General features: G+C 40.5%; 1 protein-coding gene across 1 annotated transcript in view; it reads left to right on the forward strand.

The window, feature by feature from the left end:
- GRIN3A (glutamate ionotropic receptor NMDA type subunit 3A) overlaps positions 1-15,494 on the forward strand; it is a 136,375-nt gene that overhangs the window by 77,249 nt on the left and 43,632 nt on the right. The window contains exon 4 of the mRNA XM_036330165.1: positions 14,171-14,316. Coding sequence (XP_036186058.1) covers positions 14,171-14,316 — 146 coding nt within the window. The remainder of the gene's footprint in view (positions 1-14,170; positions 14,317-15,494) is intronic.

The following is a 15,494-nucleotide window of genomic DNA, read 5'->3' on the forward strand; positions in this document are numbered from 1 at the left end:
GGGCTTTCAGAGTTATAATTTTAGCCTGAGGTTCTGGTAACTACATGAAATCCTTGAGTGGTTTATGATATCATAAGGTGAAATTATAGCTCCCTGTGGGCAAAAGTTGTTGAAATGCTTTCAACCATTGAGTGCCGTTACTATCCTGTCCTTTATGTCAATTATAGGAAAAACTATATTAAATGCCTAGTCATTTTGATAAATGACTTTAAATATACAAATTATGTTTTTAATGAAAATGGCAGGCAGGCAATTCATTTACCCATCTATTCTATAAATATGTGTAAGTTGCTGTATACTTACCACTAAGATAAGGGCTGAGGTTACAACAACAGACCAGTCAGATCCCTCACCCTGCCCTTAGAGAAGTTTCATTTTAGTGGGGGAATTAGATATTACAGGACCATAACTATGTGATAAAGGGTTTGATGATGAACTTTACCGATGTGTTAACAGGAAGCTGACCAGCTTGGGGGTGGGAGGCACAATCAGAGAAGGCCTCCTTGAAGAAGTAGTCCTAGAGCTGAACTCTGAAGGGTGAATCAGAACTATGAAGGATAAGAGGAGGAGAAAGCTCATTCTTACCAAACAGATAATGCGAGTGAGAGAGGAAAAAAGAGACCTTGAAAGCAGATCACAGAGATCTAACCTCCTCAAATGATGGAACTGCTATATGGATATGCTAGAGGAAAAACCAGGGATCAAAAAATATTGCAACCTAAGTATTCACAAGAAATATATATGCACATATGTACATACACACACATATGTACACATACATATATGTACATTTCATATGTATATATGATATATATTTCTCATGTATATGACATATGCATATAGTATATATAGCATAGCATATATATATCATAATATATTGTGTATAATGCATATATAACACAATATATAATATATATATACAGGCAGTCCGGGTTATGTCGGACTCGATGTACATCATTTTGTGGTTACGTCGCCACCTCCCATTTATAGTATTTATTAAAAAAAAAGAGTTCGGTCATTTCGATGTATGTACATATGTGCTTTATGGTTTTTATTATTTATTTACCACAAGTAAAGGTCAGGAATTATCTTTTAAATTTTTTTTACTGTTTCACTTCATTACTGCTGTGTATGTGCTCCATGTGAGTGATGTAGGTGCTTATGTAGGTGGGTTCCAACTTACAGCAAAAATCGCATTACGTCGCACTGTAGGAATGGATCTCCAATGTAACCCTAGGACCTACTGTACAAAAGCCTAAGCAGCCGAACGACTGGTCACTGTGATGCACACTGACCACAAGGAGGCAGACACTCAATGCAGGAGCTGTCCCTGGTGGTCAGTGTGCTCCCACAGCCAACCTCCCATGGCTGCCCAACTTCCCACAGTCCCTACCCCCTGCAGGCCAGCCCTGATTGGCCCCAATCAGGGTGGGCCGGCTCACCTCTCACGGTCCCTCCCCCTGGCCGGCCAACCTCCCATGGCCCCTCCCTCCGGACAGCCTGATCGCCTCGATCACTAGCCAGGCCGAGGGACCCCACCCATGCATGAATTCGTGCACCGGTCTCTAGTACATGTATATTTTATGTGCGTGTATGGATGTATATGTGTACAAGTGTGTGTGCCAGACCAGAATTCTAAACAAAAAGACACCAAGCCATTTTCTATAAAATGCCTCATCTTCAGGCACACACAAAAAAGAATAATTTAAGGTCCAAAGACTATTGAGATAATATTTAAGGAATACCTAATAAGGATGATGAAATCAGATAAGATCATAAAATATTATGTTGAATGAAACTATAGGTACAAGATTCTAAAAGAGACTAAGAAGTTAAGTACATTAAATAAAACATTTACCTAATGATGATATCATTCATTCTGGGGGAGAATATAAAGGTTGCCATCAAATGGAAAAGCCCAGAAAAAGTAACTGATCACACAAGTCATCTTTCAACAATATTTCAATACTAGAGGCCTGGTGGGGGTTGGGGCGCCTTCCCCTGCCATTCCTGGGACAAGTGGCATGTAATGACTGAAGTTTTAATAGCCATTCAAACTTGGAATTTTTATGCATTAATAATAGTTGAAGTAAAAATGAACAACATTTCCAAATACAATAACTCAAAAGTAAATGGAAACATTTGTGCACATTTTTTGAAAATCACCTTGGGCTGAGTCAAACCATGGAAAATTTTAGTTTAAAGAAAAACTCTACTTTCCCCCACCCCAAATATCACAAGGATGTGAGGACAGGATTATAATGGAAGTTGTCTTGCAACATTAGCTGCAATGTTCATTCCCCTAAAAGGCATAATTCATGGCTGTTCTGCAGCCTTTCTTTCAACAATTATGCATATTAGAGAAAAGTTTGAATAGATAAAAAACCAAATGCTGATAGAAAACCATGCTTCATAAAACAAGTTTACTTGACTAGTTTGCACTGAAGGGAAATATAAAAGCGCCCCCTTCAGCCACATGAAGATAGCAATGAGAAGTCAGGCACCTGGAATGTGGCCCTCAGGTCACCATGCTGGCACTCTGATCGCAAACTTTCGACCTCCAGACTGTGAGAAGTACATTTATGTTGTTTATTATTTTATTTTTTTAAGAAAAAGAAAGAAAATATAAAAGCTAACTAGCCTGCCCGAGTCCCAGGTATCCCTGGCCCAAGGGGTGGGGAAAAGCATGAAAACTCCAATCACAGGGCACTGCCTGGGATCCTTTGTCAACCCATTGGCTATCAATTCCATCACTAGCGGACAGTGCCTTCCATGCGAGGAAGATGTGAGAACTACTAGCTCTCTGGCTCTCCAAGGAATTCATTACAGAGTTGCTCTCCTAAATAGGCAAACTGCTACATAGAATACTCAAAATCACTCCTCCTGCCTTCGTTTCCTCTTCTCCCTGTCTTCTTCTGAGGTTCATGGATGACAGGGAAAGCATCTCCATCATCTTTGTATTTTCAGAACCTCATACACAGTCTGGCACTTGATAAACATTAGTTGGAGGAAAGAAGAAAGATCTCCAAAGCCTGTTTCACATCAGAAAACTTGTGTTTGGTCTTGTCTCTGCTACAGGACTGGGCTTCGTGATCCTGGACAAGGTCCTGAAACTGTGTGCATCAAATTCTTGCCTAAGAAATAGAAATGAAAAGAAAAATACCCACTTATAGCCCTGCCCTTAGGCAATTATGAGATAATGTGTATACATTACCTGAGCACAGTGATTGGCCCGTAAACAATGTTCTGTAATTATTTGTTCAATCTATTGTAGAATTGTAGATGACTCTAATCCCAGAGTTAGAGATGACAGGAGGAATGAAGAAGGACAGATAATACCTAATATAAGGGCCAAGGATCCGCTCTAGTTATTTTGCTCATACTTCTAACAATAGGCCAAGACCAAATGCATCCTTGGCTTCTCCGGGAAGAATTACAGCCAACGATAGCTGCATTCAGGATTTATGCTTTGACATACATCTTGAAAATGAAGCCTGTGACCATTTTTAAATGGGAATTCTCAGAAGAAGCCCGGAAGTATTACGAGGGAATATGAAATTCATTTGTATAATTTACAGACTTATACTAACTCTCCAGGCAAGTGGCATTAATTTTAAAATCTGAAAGGAAAACAACACACACACACACACACACACACACACACACACACACACACACACTGAACTTATTGTGCCCCTCATTATCAGAATAATAAATCAGCCGGCAAGTTATGCTCTGTACCTAGAGTCTGCAGAAGGTATGAAGAACAATGAACACAATTTCATCCTTAAATGTGTGATTAAGATGAAAGCACTGCAGTAAAACCAAGAAAGGAAGTGTGTTCAGTACCCAGTGAGGATCCTGGCTGCCCTGTCAAAGCAGCCTCCTCTCCTGACTTTCTATCTCCTCATCCCATTTTTTTTCTTTCTTCGTTTTTTTTCTTTTTTCCCCTCTTCTCTAATTTATCACTATCGGTAACTATCTGGTTTGCCTTTTGTTAATTGTTTTTCTCCACAGGGGTAGAGCCCTTTTCTATGTTATCCATAGGGGATTATTAAGTGGTACAGAGGATATATAATATATATGTGCTGAATTTATGGGTTCTTTGTTCTTAAACCTATTACCTGACCCAGAGGTCCTAACGTAGGTGGCAGACAAGACCAAATCAGAAACATGCTTGAAATCTTTCAGCAAGAAATCATTCATTTCTCCTTTCATGATCTTCTTTCTACAAATTAATATAATTCCAAAAATATTAATGAGGCACTTTGATGGTTTCTAAGAGTTCAAAGAAACTCTTTAGAAATGCATTCAATAAACAGTTACCTGCACCACAGTGTGATTAGTGAAATAAAAGTGTGGCCTGACCGGCATGGCTCAATGGTTAAGCATCGACTATGAACCAGGAGGTCACAGTTCTATTCCTGGTCAGGGCACATGCCCGAGTTGCAGGCTCAATCCCCAGTGGAGCTGTGCAGGAGTCAGCTGATCAATGATTCCCTCTCATCATTAATGTTTCTATCTCTCTCTCCCTCTCTCTTCCTCTCTGAAATCAATAAAAATATTTTTAAAAAATAAAAATGTGTACCAGGGAGAGATAGCACCCATAAGTATAGTTATCTCTTTCTGGGGAAAATCAGTGAAGGCTTCTAAAAGGAGACAGGACAGTATCAACCTGGATTTTAAAGAGGAATAAGAAGGACCAACATAAACGGGAACCCCAGGCAGAGGTAATAAATAACCTGTGAAAATTGGGTCAAATGTCATGAGCACTAGGCTCAGAGACAGAAGGTCTTCATTAAATTTCTGGGCTTTCATTTATAGTTGTTACCACTATCCGTTACACGTTAGTAGTATCACGTAACCAACTGCCACAAAACATTGGTGGCATACAACAAAAAGCATTTATGCAGCTTAAATGCTTGTCAGGTTTAGCTGAACTAGTCTGGGCTCACTATATTGGGGGTCAGCTGGTTGTTGGCTTTAATACTTGCTGGGCTGATGTGGCTCTGCTCCAGGTGGCTCGTCTCCCAGCAGGCTAATCCAGGCACGTCCTTCCATGGTGATAGCACAGGTAGAAATATGCAAGCTCTTTTCCAAAACTGCTTATATCTGTCGGCTAGCATTCAAGTAACAAAAGGAAGTCACCTGGCCAGGACCGGAGTTAAGAGGGTCCTGGGAGTTAAGGTCACATGGGAAAGGGTGGGAATCAAAAAGGGAAGAATTGGTCCCATTAATCCAATCAATCAACTGCACCCACATAATCTCTCTAGAGTTCGGTTTCCTACTCTATAAGTGGGAAACACAATTCCTCCATCTTTTTATTCTTATTTTTTAATTACACTGGACATTCAATATTATTTTATATTAGTTTTCGGTGTATAGTGTAGTTGTTAGGCATTTATATAATTGACGAAGTGGTATGTACCCTCAATAATTCTAATACCACCTGGCATTATACATAGCTGTTACAATATTACTGGCTATATTCCTTATGCTGTATTTTACATGACTATTTTGTAACTACCAATTTGTACTTCTTAATCCCTTGCCCTTTTTCACCCAGTTCCCCAAACCTCCTCCCATCTGGCCACCCTCAGTTTGTTCTCTATCTATGAATCTAACAACTTCTTCATCTTGACATCCCAGGATTATTGGGAGGAAATGTATAGAAGGTGTTTTGAAGTTCTTTAGCTGAAAAAACATAGACCAAGTTCTTATGGAAATCTAAGAGATGGGTGTCACTCTGTGGTTTGCCTTTCAGCTAGCCATACATTTAGACAAAACATTAGTTCCTTAGATAAAACATTAGCCTCACACAAGGCTAGTCCATTTTCCAGGCTGTAATCAAAAAAGGGACATCTAATACAAAATAATATTGAGTGTAAACTGTAATTGAAAAGTAAAATTTTTAAAATAGCTTCCAGTTACAGTTACTTCTGTATACCAATGAGATACATTTAACTTCTTAAAAAACTAAAATAAAAAAAAGAACGCATGCTTTTAAACTTCGTGTAAATTAATTAATGTCATGAGTTTTTAGGTTCTGAGTAACCTTCACTTTTTTCTTCTCTACACTGTAGGAGTATTCATTCATCCTACACTTACTAAGTGAGCATTTACTGCTACTGTCTAGTCACTAGAGACAGTTCATACTAGATCTGCGCTTCCAGTTTGCACCAAGCCAGTTTCTGCATATGAGTTATAAACTCGTTTCATGCCTCTGGTTTGTTTGCTGTGAGGATTACTCAAGATAGTGGAATCAGAACTTCCATGCGGGTTAAGCTCCAGAGGCAGCACTCAAGTTCAATATGTGAAATGCGGGGAGGCAAAGTTCCACTCAGTTGTCTCATCTTAGCCAAATTGCTTAATCTTGCTGATCCTCGTTTTTCCCAACTGCACACTTTATGAATCACTGCGCGTTATTTTTTTATTGCTGCTGCATGAAAGTTTTCTCAAATTTGCAAAAGAAGGAGAAAGAAAATGCCTTTTTAACTCAGCTGACTGCTGCCCTCCGATGCTTGGCTCACAAAGCAGAGTGCTCCTTTAGTTGTGCTGCTCTTGTGATTCATTTAACAGGAGCAAATGTGCTGAACAGAAAGGAGAGATAAGCAAGCACACAGCTCAGCTGCAAACTGGGAGATGGTCTCCAGTGGAAAAGCTGGGACAGTGCTACGGGCAGGCTGCCCTGGGGGAGGGGAGAAGAGGCATCACCTCCTCCTGGATGCATTGATTCAGAGTCAGTGCTTGACTCTTTGGGGGCCCCTCATCATGGCACCATCACTGATTCCCTGAGCACTCCACAGCATAGGCAGGCGGACTAGTCACTGGCAAATAAAATTATTAGATACAGCCCAACTCACCCCCAAGGGCTAGCCTCAGAGAAAAATAAAGCAAGAGGAAAGGATTTTTCTTCTTACTGTTATTCAGTAGTTTGTCTTTCTGTTTGTGTGATTTTTTTTTCTTTTTAAAGAAAATGGTATATTCTTTTTTAAAATATATTTTTATTGATTTCGGAGAGGAAGGAAGAGAGAGAGAAACATCACTGATTGGCTGCCTCCTGCACAACCCACACTGGGGATCGAGACTGCAACCCAAGCATGTGCCCCAAGCGGGAATTGTGACCTTCCGGCTCATAGGTCAACGCTCAACCACTGAGCCACGCAGGCTGGGCCCTGTGATGTGTTTCTTTAGCACCTTCTCCAAGAGGCTGGCTTCCTGGGGTCCAAGCTGTGCAATTACGGACCTTTAGGCTAAACCTCCTACTGTACTCTTGCACCCAACCTACCCAGAATGAAAGCCACATTCCTCAGGTCATGCTTCAGTATTTAATTTCTCTGAGTCATATAATTAAATAAAAACTGGCATTACAACTGGTTTCTCAGCCACAGGATTGGGCAGAGTTGTGCCAAAAAGCTTACCTCACTAGGCTGGAGGTCAATTTATAGCTATTTTCATCCATTTGCATTTAATCGGCCCATAATTGCTGACTCTAGTTCAGGCAAGGGCCTTCCTGCCTGCTCAGTTGGCAAGGACAGTACTGCGGGTGAGGGAGGGGCAGCAGCTAAGTGAGAAGTTTGGGTTCCATGAGCCACAGGTCATTTTTCTCCTTGAAGTTTTTGGTTTGATAGTAAGTCAATTACATAGACAAAAGAGTTATTTTGATGCCGTGGGCTTAAAGGAATCCTTCCGTTTTCCGTAAGAGATGTCTGTTCTGGCCTCAGCGACCTGGTTCAGGCCCCAACTCTGCTATTTACAGTGTATTCACATCTTCAGAGGGATTATGGTTCTAAAATAATTGCATTATGATCATAGTTAACTTTGAAAATCTCAGTAAGACAACACCTTACAGGTGGTTGGATTCTAGAGTCAGCTGATAGGTGTGTATCACAACTGGCTCCAGCAGCCTGGGTTGAAGAGACTGGGGAAAATTATTTCATGTCTCTGAGCTTCATTTCCCCATCCATGAACGGAGTTATTAACAGAACTTACCTCATAGGGGCGTGGGAAGTCTGAAATGACATGATGAATGTGCAGGGCCATGCATGTCATCAGCACAATAAATCATAGACACCAGTATTAACAGATCGTTAGGAGCTAATTAAGCTCCCTTGATTGGGTGTGGGGGATACGGGTACAATGGCCGAACTCTTTCAATTTTGTGGATAAGGGACCTGAGTCAGTGTCACAGCAGTTAAGGGAATAGCTGATAAATCAAATAATGTGTATAGTGCGTACTATAGTGGTCAAGAACATAAACAATGGATCCACGCAGGCTGCTCAGTTCTGTCATTTACTAGCTCCATAAGCTTAGACCAGTTAGTTAGTTGCTTTGTGCCTCTGGATTCTCATCTATAAAATGTATATAATGATAGAATCTACCTCATAAGATTATTGTAAGAATTTTTTTTTAAGTAATATGTCTAAATCATTTAAACAATGCCTGGCACATGGTGAGCCACATTGTCATCATCACCACCACTGTGGTGATGATTATTCAGGGGCTCTTTACTTGGAAGTACCACTGGTGCTGGTGGTATCAGTAGCGAAATAACTCGTCTGACATAGAAAGGAGAAATGGACTTAGCACTACAAGATCAGTCAACATGAAATGGGATCTGAAGGGGATGTTGAGGAAGACGATGGGGAGTGTCTCAGTGAACTGAAGAGGATAGGCTGCTCCAGATGAATGGAACAAGACATTGAGACCAGGGCCAGAGAAGAAGCAAAACAAAATGACTTACATGGAAAACAAAAAGAGGAAACAGGCATAGAACATTGATAGTAGAATAGTGATAATTCCCCTGTAGAAAGTCTGTAATTCTTTGAGTTGCTCTCTATAGTGTCTAAGGGCTAGACACTGAAAAGACCATGATCATGGGCCCTCCCTTTGTATTACTCTGCATGAGACAGAAAGATACCAAGGATGTTCAGAGGTCCAGTAAGTGAGCACTACAGGGCCATTTTGTGGATGTTACTAAGCAAATTTAATTCAAGAAATTATTTTTTAGAGAAGGAAATAAAGACTGGAAACTTGTGGTTTCATAAAGAGTAGATGGGGAAATGTTGAACAGAACATACTATAAAGAAAAAATAAAGAACAATTATTTTTATCAGCCATATTCATTTAGGGAGGGGATTATACATTCCACAGGATTAGATCTGGGGTTGAGTGAGGGTTTTTCAAGTTCACCTTTCCATTATTTGTGTTACCTGGAGTAAGTCCTTTCTTTACCTTTCCCATCATGGCCCTAAATCTGGAGTTTGACTAAGTTCAGAGCCCTCCTATATGCCTTTTGGCTGAGCAATTTAGGGCGAGTTATTTAAACACAAGCCTTAGTTTCTTGTGTGAAGGTTGGAGATGATAATAAATACCTCATAGATTGTTATGAGACTTATATTAGATAATCCATGTTAAGGTTTTAGCACAATGCCTGACACATAGGAAGCACTTAATAAATAGAAGCTCCCTGAATTATTATCTATAAAAATAAATGAATGGGCTAAGTGGTCTTCAGCATCTGCAGCTACTCATGTCTCCTCTAGCCTCAACTCCATATTTTTACAGCCTCCCCAACTTTGACATCTCTCTTCAGGTTCAGCCTCCACCTGTAACAAAGGAAGCAATAAGATGACCAGTGAGGCAACAGAGATGAGTGTGAAGATGTGGTGATGCGGGCGAGGGAGGGAGGAATAGGGCTCAGTCCTCCTACAGCCACCCCCAAGACTGTTGGATATTGAGCCCAAGCATTTGATTCCCACGGAATACAGGATGAATGTGTTTATTATAGGGAGCTTGGTCAATCCACCTAGCTCATTTTTTACCTTTAATGAATAGAACACAGGAACTGTCAGACTGCTTGTGCCTGGTGAATGGAATAATATGCATGAATGAGTTTTGTAAACAGCACAGGTCAGATGTTGCTGTTTTTGCTGCTGTTGCTATAACTGAAAAACACCTTCTTTAAAAACCCAAAGGATATGGGCTCTTTGTCTACTTTCTTTAAGCCAGCACTAGCTGTTTGGATTAAACTGACCATTAGGCTTGAGGAATGTCTATCTTATCTATAGCTTCTCAAAGAAAAAAGAATCCTTCACAAAGGCAGTATAAATTAGAGATTAATAGTACAAGTTCTCGGGTTTCTGGATTCAGTTCCTTTCTGGTTATGTGTGGTCTTGGGCAAGAAGTTGCTTTAACTTCAAGCTTCAATTCGCCCTTCTTTAAAATGGGAATAATGCCCTGGCTGAATTGCTCAGTGGTTAGAGCATCAGATTGCACATGGAAAGGTCACAGGTTTGATGCCCATTCAAGGGCATGTACCTGAATTGCGGGTTCAGTCCCTGACCATGGTCGAGGCATATGTGGGAAGTAATATGTGGGTTACTTCCCACATATGTGTGTCTCTCACATCAATGTTTCTCTCTCTCCTCCTCCTCCTCCTCCTCCTCCTCCTCCTCCTCCCTCCTCCCTTCCCCTCCTCCCTCCTCCCTTCCCCTCCTCCCTCCTCCCTTCCACCCTCTCTGAAAAGCAATGAGGGGAAAATATCCTCAAATGAGGATTAACAAAAAGTAAAATAGGGATAATGATTGTATATACACAGAAGGATGCTATGAAAATTAAAGGAAGTGATGAATGTAAGGTCTTGGCATAGTGCCTGGAATGGAGGTATCCTATAAGGGTTGGCTATTACCATTATTAAAATAATAGAAGAAATAATATAGACAGTGTTATCTATATTTTAAATAATTAAATATTATCTACAAATATAGGTAATACTTTCTATCTCTAACAAAAGGATGAGTAATGGAGGAAAGTGGCAAAGAAAAGGATGCGACGAAGCAACTCAGCTCCATGGAATCTGTGTGCTATGGTCATTTCTCAAAATCCTCAAACCTGTGGAGGCTGCTGCAAACCCCCGGCCCCTGGGATCAAAAATTCAATTTAAAATTAGTCCAAGCATCATACTAATGCTTCTATTTGAAGTGTTGTAACCAGAGCTTTCCTATTACTGACCCTAGAGAGAAAGGAAGTACTGAGTAGTCAGGACCTCCTATTGGAGGGCTGAATACCCCCGCGCAGCTGTAATGAGATGTGTCACATACTGAAGCCTAAATCTGGGCAGTGCCAGGAAGCCTGCGGAGATTTATCAAACCTACTCTATTCATTCACTCGCAAAGGTGGCATCTCTTCCGTGACCAATGGGATTTTTGAATAGAGAGGAAAATTTGAAATGTGGGAGTCAAGGAAATAATTAGATCAATATTGTCTATACCAGGAGCTGGAAAACATTTTCTGTTTGCACCAGATAGTAAATATTTTAGGTGTTGTGAAACCATATAGTCTCTTTCCCATCTACTCAACTCTACTGTTGTAGTGTGAATAGCCGAGGCTGTGTGCCAGTAACTCTTGATTTACAAAACAGGTGGCTGGCTGGATGGGCCCATGGGGCATAATTGCTGAGCCTTAGTCTATACGAGGGACTTAATGCAATGACTCAAGTTGTCAGAATGACCTGGGCTAAAGCTCAGATAAATCAAACCTGATGTCAAAGTGTGTGTTGGCTAGAGATTAGCTGACCTAACACATGGGACTTCAGACCGAAAATGAAGAGAGAGGCAATAAAATGCTTAAGTTGAAATGGAGAAACTTAGCTTCTGGAGAAGAAAATAAGAATAACATGGAAAAAAATTACAACATACAGGACTCAGGAATTCACATTGGAAGCTGGGTAGGGCTCTGAAACATTATTCGCAGCCTTATTTTTCTATATTCTAAGGCAGCAATTTTCAACCAGTGTGCCGCAAGCATTTTTAAAACATGTAATACCTGTCTATTTAGTCAGGGGCACTCACCTCTTTTCCCTTAGATTGTTAAATTTTAAAAATGACATCAGCCAATACAACAATTGCCATCCAGTGTGAATGAATCGAAATTATACCTATTTTTATCATTTCAGCAAAAAATATATATATTGTGTGTGTACCACAGAATTTCAGTGATTAGTTTGTGTGTCATGAGATGAAAAAGGTTCTAAGGTTCAGAGCATGATTAATAACTCAGCGCACTCACATTTCTGTTTGCTGGGGACTGTCCTAGTGTGCCCGATGTTCCTGTGTAATTATCAATACTACCGCTGTTTAAAGAAGTCTCCTAGGCATGGCCGCTATGGCTCAGTGGTTGAACCTAGACCTATGAACCAGGAGGTCACAGTTCAATTCCCGGTCAGGGCACATGCCTGGGTTGTGGGCTTGATCCCCAGTGGGGGGCATGCAGGAGTCAGCCAATGGTTCTCTTTCATCATTGATGTTTCTATCTCTCTCTATCTCTTCCTTCCTCTCTGAAATCAATAAAAATATATATATATATCTTTAAATGGCCCTTTCCACCCAGTTTCAAAGGGCATTGTACCAAGTCCAGTGATACATTCCATTTATTATTTAAATGTAAATCTCAGATAAATGCAAGTGTAAACCTTAAGTGAACATATTCATTATTAGGGTTGTTTTATAATCTGAAGCATCACATTTACCTTGGACGTAGGCGCTTGATTCTTTCTCGCGTTTGCTTCTGTTTTGTGGTGAGCCCATTTGTCTGCTTTCTGTGAAGTGTCTAGCTGACTCTTCTCTGTGTGGGCGCTCTGCGTAGAGTTCAGTACCCATTAATTCTGAACAATTCACATACAAATAGGTAGTTTAACCTCACATATTTCCCCAAGGCCTGAGGAGGTTGACGCAAATATAAACAGGCTTGGAAGAGCTGCTGAGATTTTTAGCTGAGACTTTAAAGAAATTCTTTTCTCCCTGGGACTTTCTGGTGATGGCTGTAATCCAGCTCAAGTGCTCCAGCGCTGTGTACACTGTTATCCTCCCTCCTTGATTCAGGCTCTCTGACATCCCTGGCTGTTTGAATTACACACCACAGGGATACACAGGGTGGACGATGCTAGTCCATCGGGTTGCATCAATCGCTTCTTAGATCCCTTTTCTGATTCTATTATTCTGTGACTGCTGAGCAGCCTGTTGTGTGGGGTTTTTTTTCCATTAGAAGCTCACACAACAGACATTTTTAAAGAGCCTATTGTTTTGAATGAATTAAGATAAAAATTAAAGCAAAAAATAATTTTAAGGGGAAAGATAACATGAAGTGTGACAGAGATATTATACTGGTAATATATCAAACCTAAAAGAATTTTGTGTCAATAATGGCAACCAATATGAAACCAATATTTATCAAGCATCTACTGTGTTCCAAGCACTGTATGTGTTGTATGATGATGATGATGATGGTGGTGATGATGATGCCAATAATAGCAGCTATATGCTCAGGACTTGTGACCACACAAATGAGGGAGGCATGGGCCCTGCCCTCCTAAAAACTTATGAGCTGGCAGGAAAAGCAGACATTGAACAAATCATTCCAAGTGTTACCTACTCTGTGAAATTGCAGGGTACAATGAGAGTCAGGGCCGACTCCTCTGAAGAGTGACTTCAAGGACTAGCTACACAAAGGGAAAGTAGGGTTAAGTTCCTATGGCATCTTGTCAGCATTATAATGAAATTACATTGAATGAAATATTATTTGAGGACCTACTGTATAGCATAAAGACAGATGAGCATGAAAGAGATACAGTCACTACTTTGGATCAGGCCCACAGTATTTCAATCTCAGGATGCAAAGTTTTAAGTTGGTCTTTGTCTAGTTCTAACCAAGGAGGAGCACAATTTATTACCTTAACCATATAGTATTTTGCCTGATAGGCACTTTATAATAACTAGATTTATTCTACGTGCCAGTTTATACCGCTTCTAAAAAATTGTCATGGGTTCTCAATATAAAGCAGAAAGTTGTTTTTGTATTTTCTGTTTATTGTTTCCATCTCTTTGCTTCTGAAGATAGAACAAATACTGATGTGAAAGCTGGGATATGAAAGAGCATCTCCCTCCTATGTCTGCATATTTCTATATGCATATTTATGCCTGTGTGTGGCATAGAATTCTACATTATTAGATTTCAAAGAGTGATGGAAAAAGAACATTTTGAAAACAATTCTAAGACTAATTTATATTAAAGACATTTCTTTTTTTTTTTAAGTATCAAATTAACATGTTTATTTGTATCTATAAACTTCCCATATCTCATTGTAAAGACATTTCTTTTTCTCCTTCATAGCTCCATCATCCATCCCAGGGCTTCCGCTTTGGAACTGTCCGGGAAAGCAGTGCTGAAGATTATGTGAGGCAAAGCTTCCCCGAGATGCATGAGTATATGAGAAGGTACAATGTACCAGCCACCCCCGATGGAGTGGGATATCTGAAGTGAGTGTCAGCCTCTTGGGGCCAAAAAGTTCTCACTGAGGCAGTGTTTGTTGTTGTTTTTGTTCTTGTTTTAAATGACAGTTCAACATACCTACTGTGTGTTCAGTAATACCTCACACTGTGTGAGATCCAGGAGACGGTATGGAATAGTTTGCATTTAATTATGGGACTAAGATTACTGCATAGTCCCAAGTTAGGAGTAGCTTTTCTCTAAATGCCAGTGGGGTCATTAGGGGAGCAGATGGTGGGGGAAGCAAATGTTGGCTTGACTTCACTTGAGAAAACAATGGTGCAGAAATGATAAAACACTCAGGGAATGTGGCCAGAAGGTAAAGTGTCCCAAAGCACCCATTTCCTTCACAGTGAATCTCTCTCCTCTTTTCACAAGGAAGAGGGATTTATCTTAGAGATTTCCTATAGACAGGAAATAAGATAAAAAGCAATGATCCCATGCCTGCATCCTTCCCATCAGAATCTGCAAGAAGCAATCAAGAGCAATGCCATTGCCATGGCAGATTACTGGAGCCTGTAATTCAGTGAGGCAGAATGCAAAGGAGGGTGAGTCGGTATGGATCAGCTCATCTAGTCGTCCTGGGAGAGGGGAAGGAATGGCTCCCAATAAGCACTCAGCATGAGAGTGAGTAGTCCTCTCCCTCCTGCCTAATGGTCCCAGGACAATGACATATAGTCAATCCTCCAAACCCTAGAATGGCACAGCATCAGGGAACTGGTTTCTCTATGGTTGACCACAATAATCTTCCCAAATTCTTTTTTTTTTAAGAAAGAAGGAAAACAAATAACTTCATGGGACAGAATGGCTGGCTGTGTGTTTCTCAAGATCCCTAGTAATAGGCCCCTAAAACAATCTTAAGGACTTTAAACTAGAGTCTAGAGAGGAAGCCCAGTGCTCTCAAATTTGCAACATTATATATGATGCTCAAATACTATGAAATGGTACTTTTAATTTTGCAAAAACATTAGAGTCCCTCTAAGACACAGAGTTAAGTGCTCCTTGGCCTCCCACTCCTCTTCTGTATTCTCTTCTTCAGGCAAAGTCGTGGCTGAGAGAGAGAATAAGATGTCAAGGAGATAATAGTGGCTTCCAGCTAGGTATCACTGGCTGACAAACCAGGTTCTTCTGGCACAAACGGGTATGATGGGACACTGGTGCTCTCCCC

Source organism: Myotis myotis, unplaced genomic scaffold (assembly GCF_014108235.1).
Source record: "Myotis myotis isolate mMyoMyo1 unplaced genomic scaffold, mMyoMyo1.p scaffold_m19_p_12, whole genome shotgun sequence".
In the NCBI taxonomy this organism is placed as follows: domain Eukaryota; kingdom Metazoa; phylum Chordata; class Mammalia; order Chiroptera; family Vespertilionidae; genus Myotis; species Myotis myotis.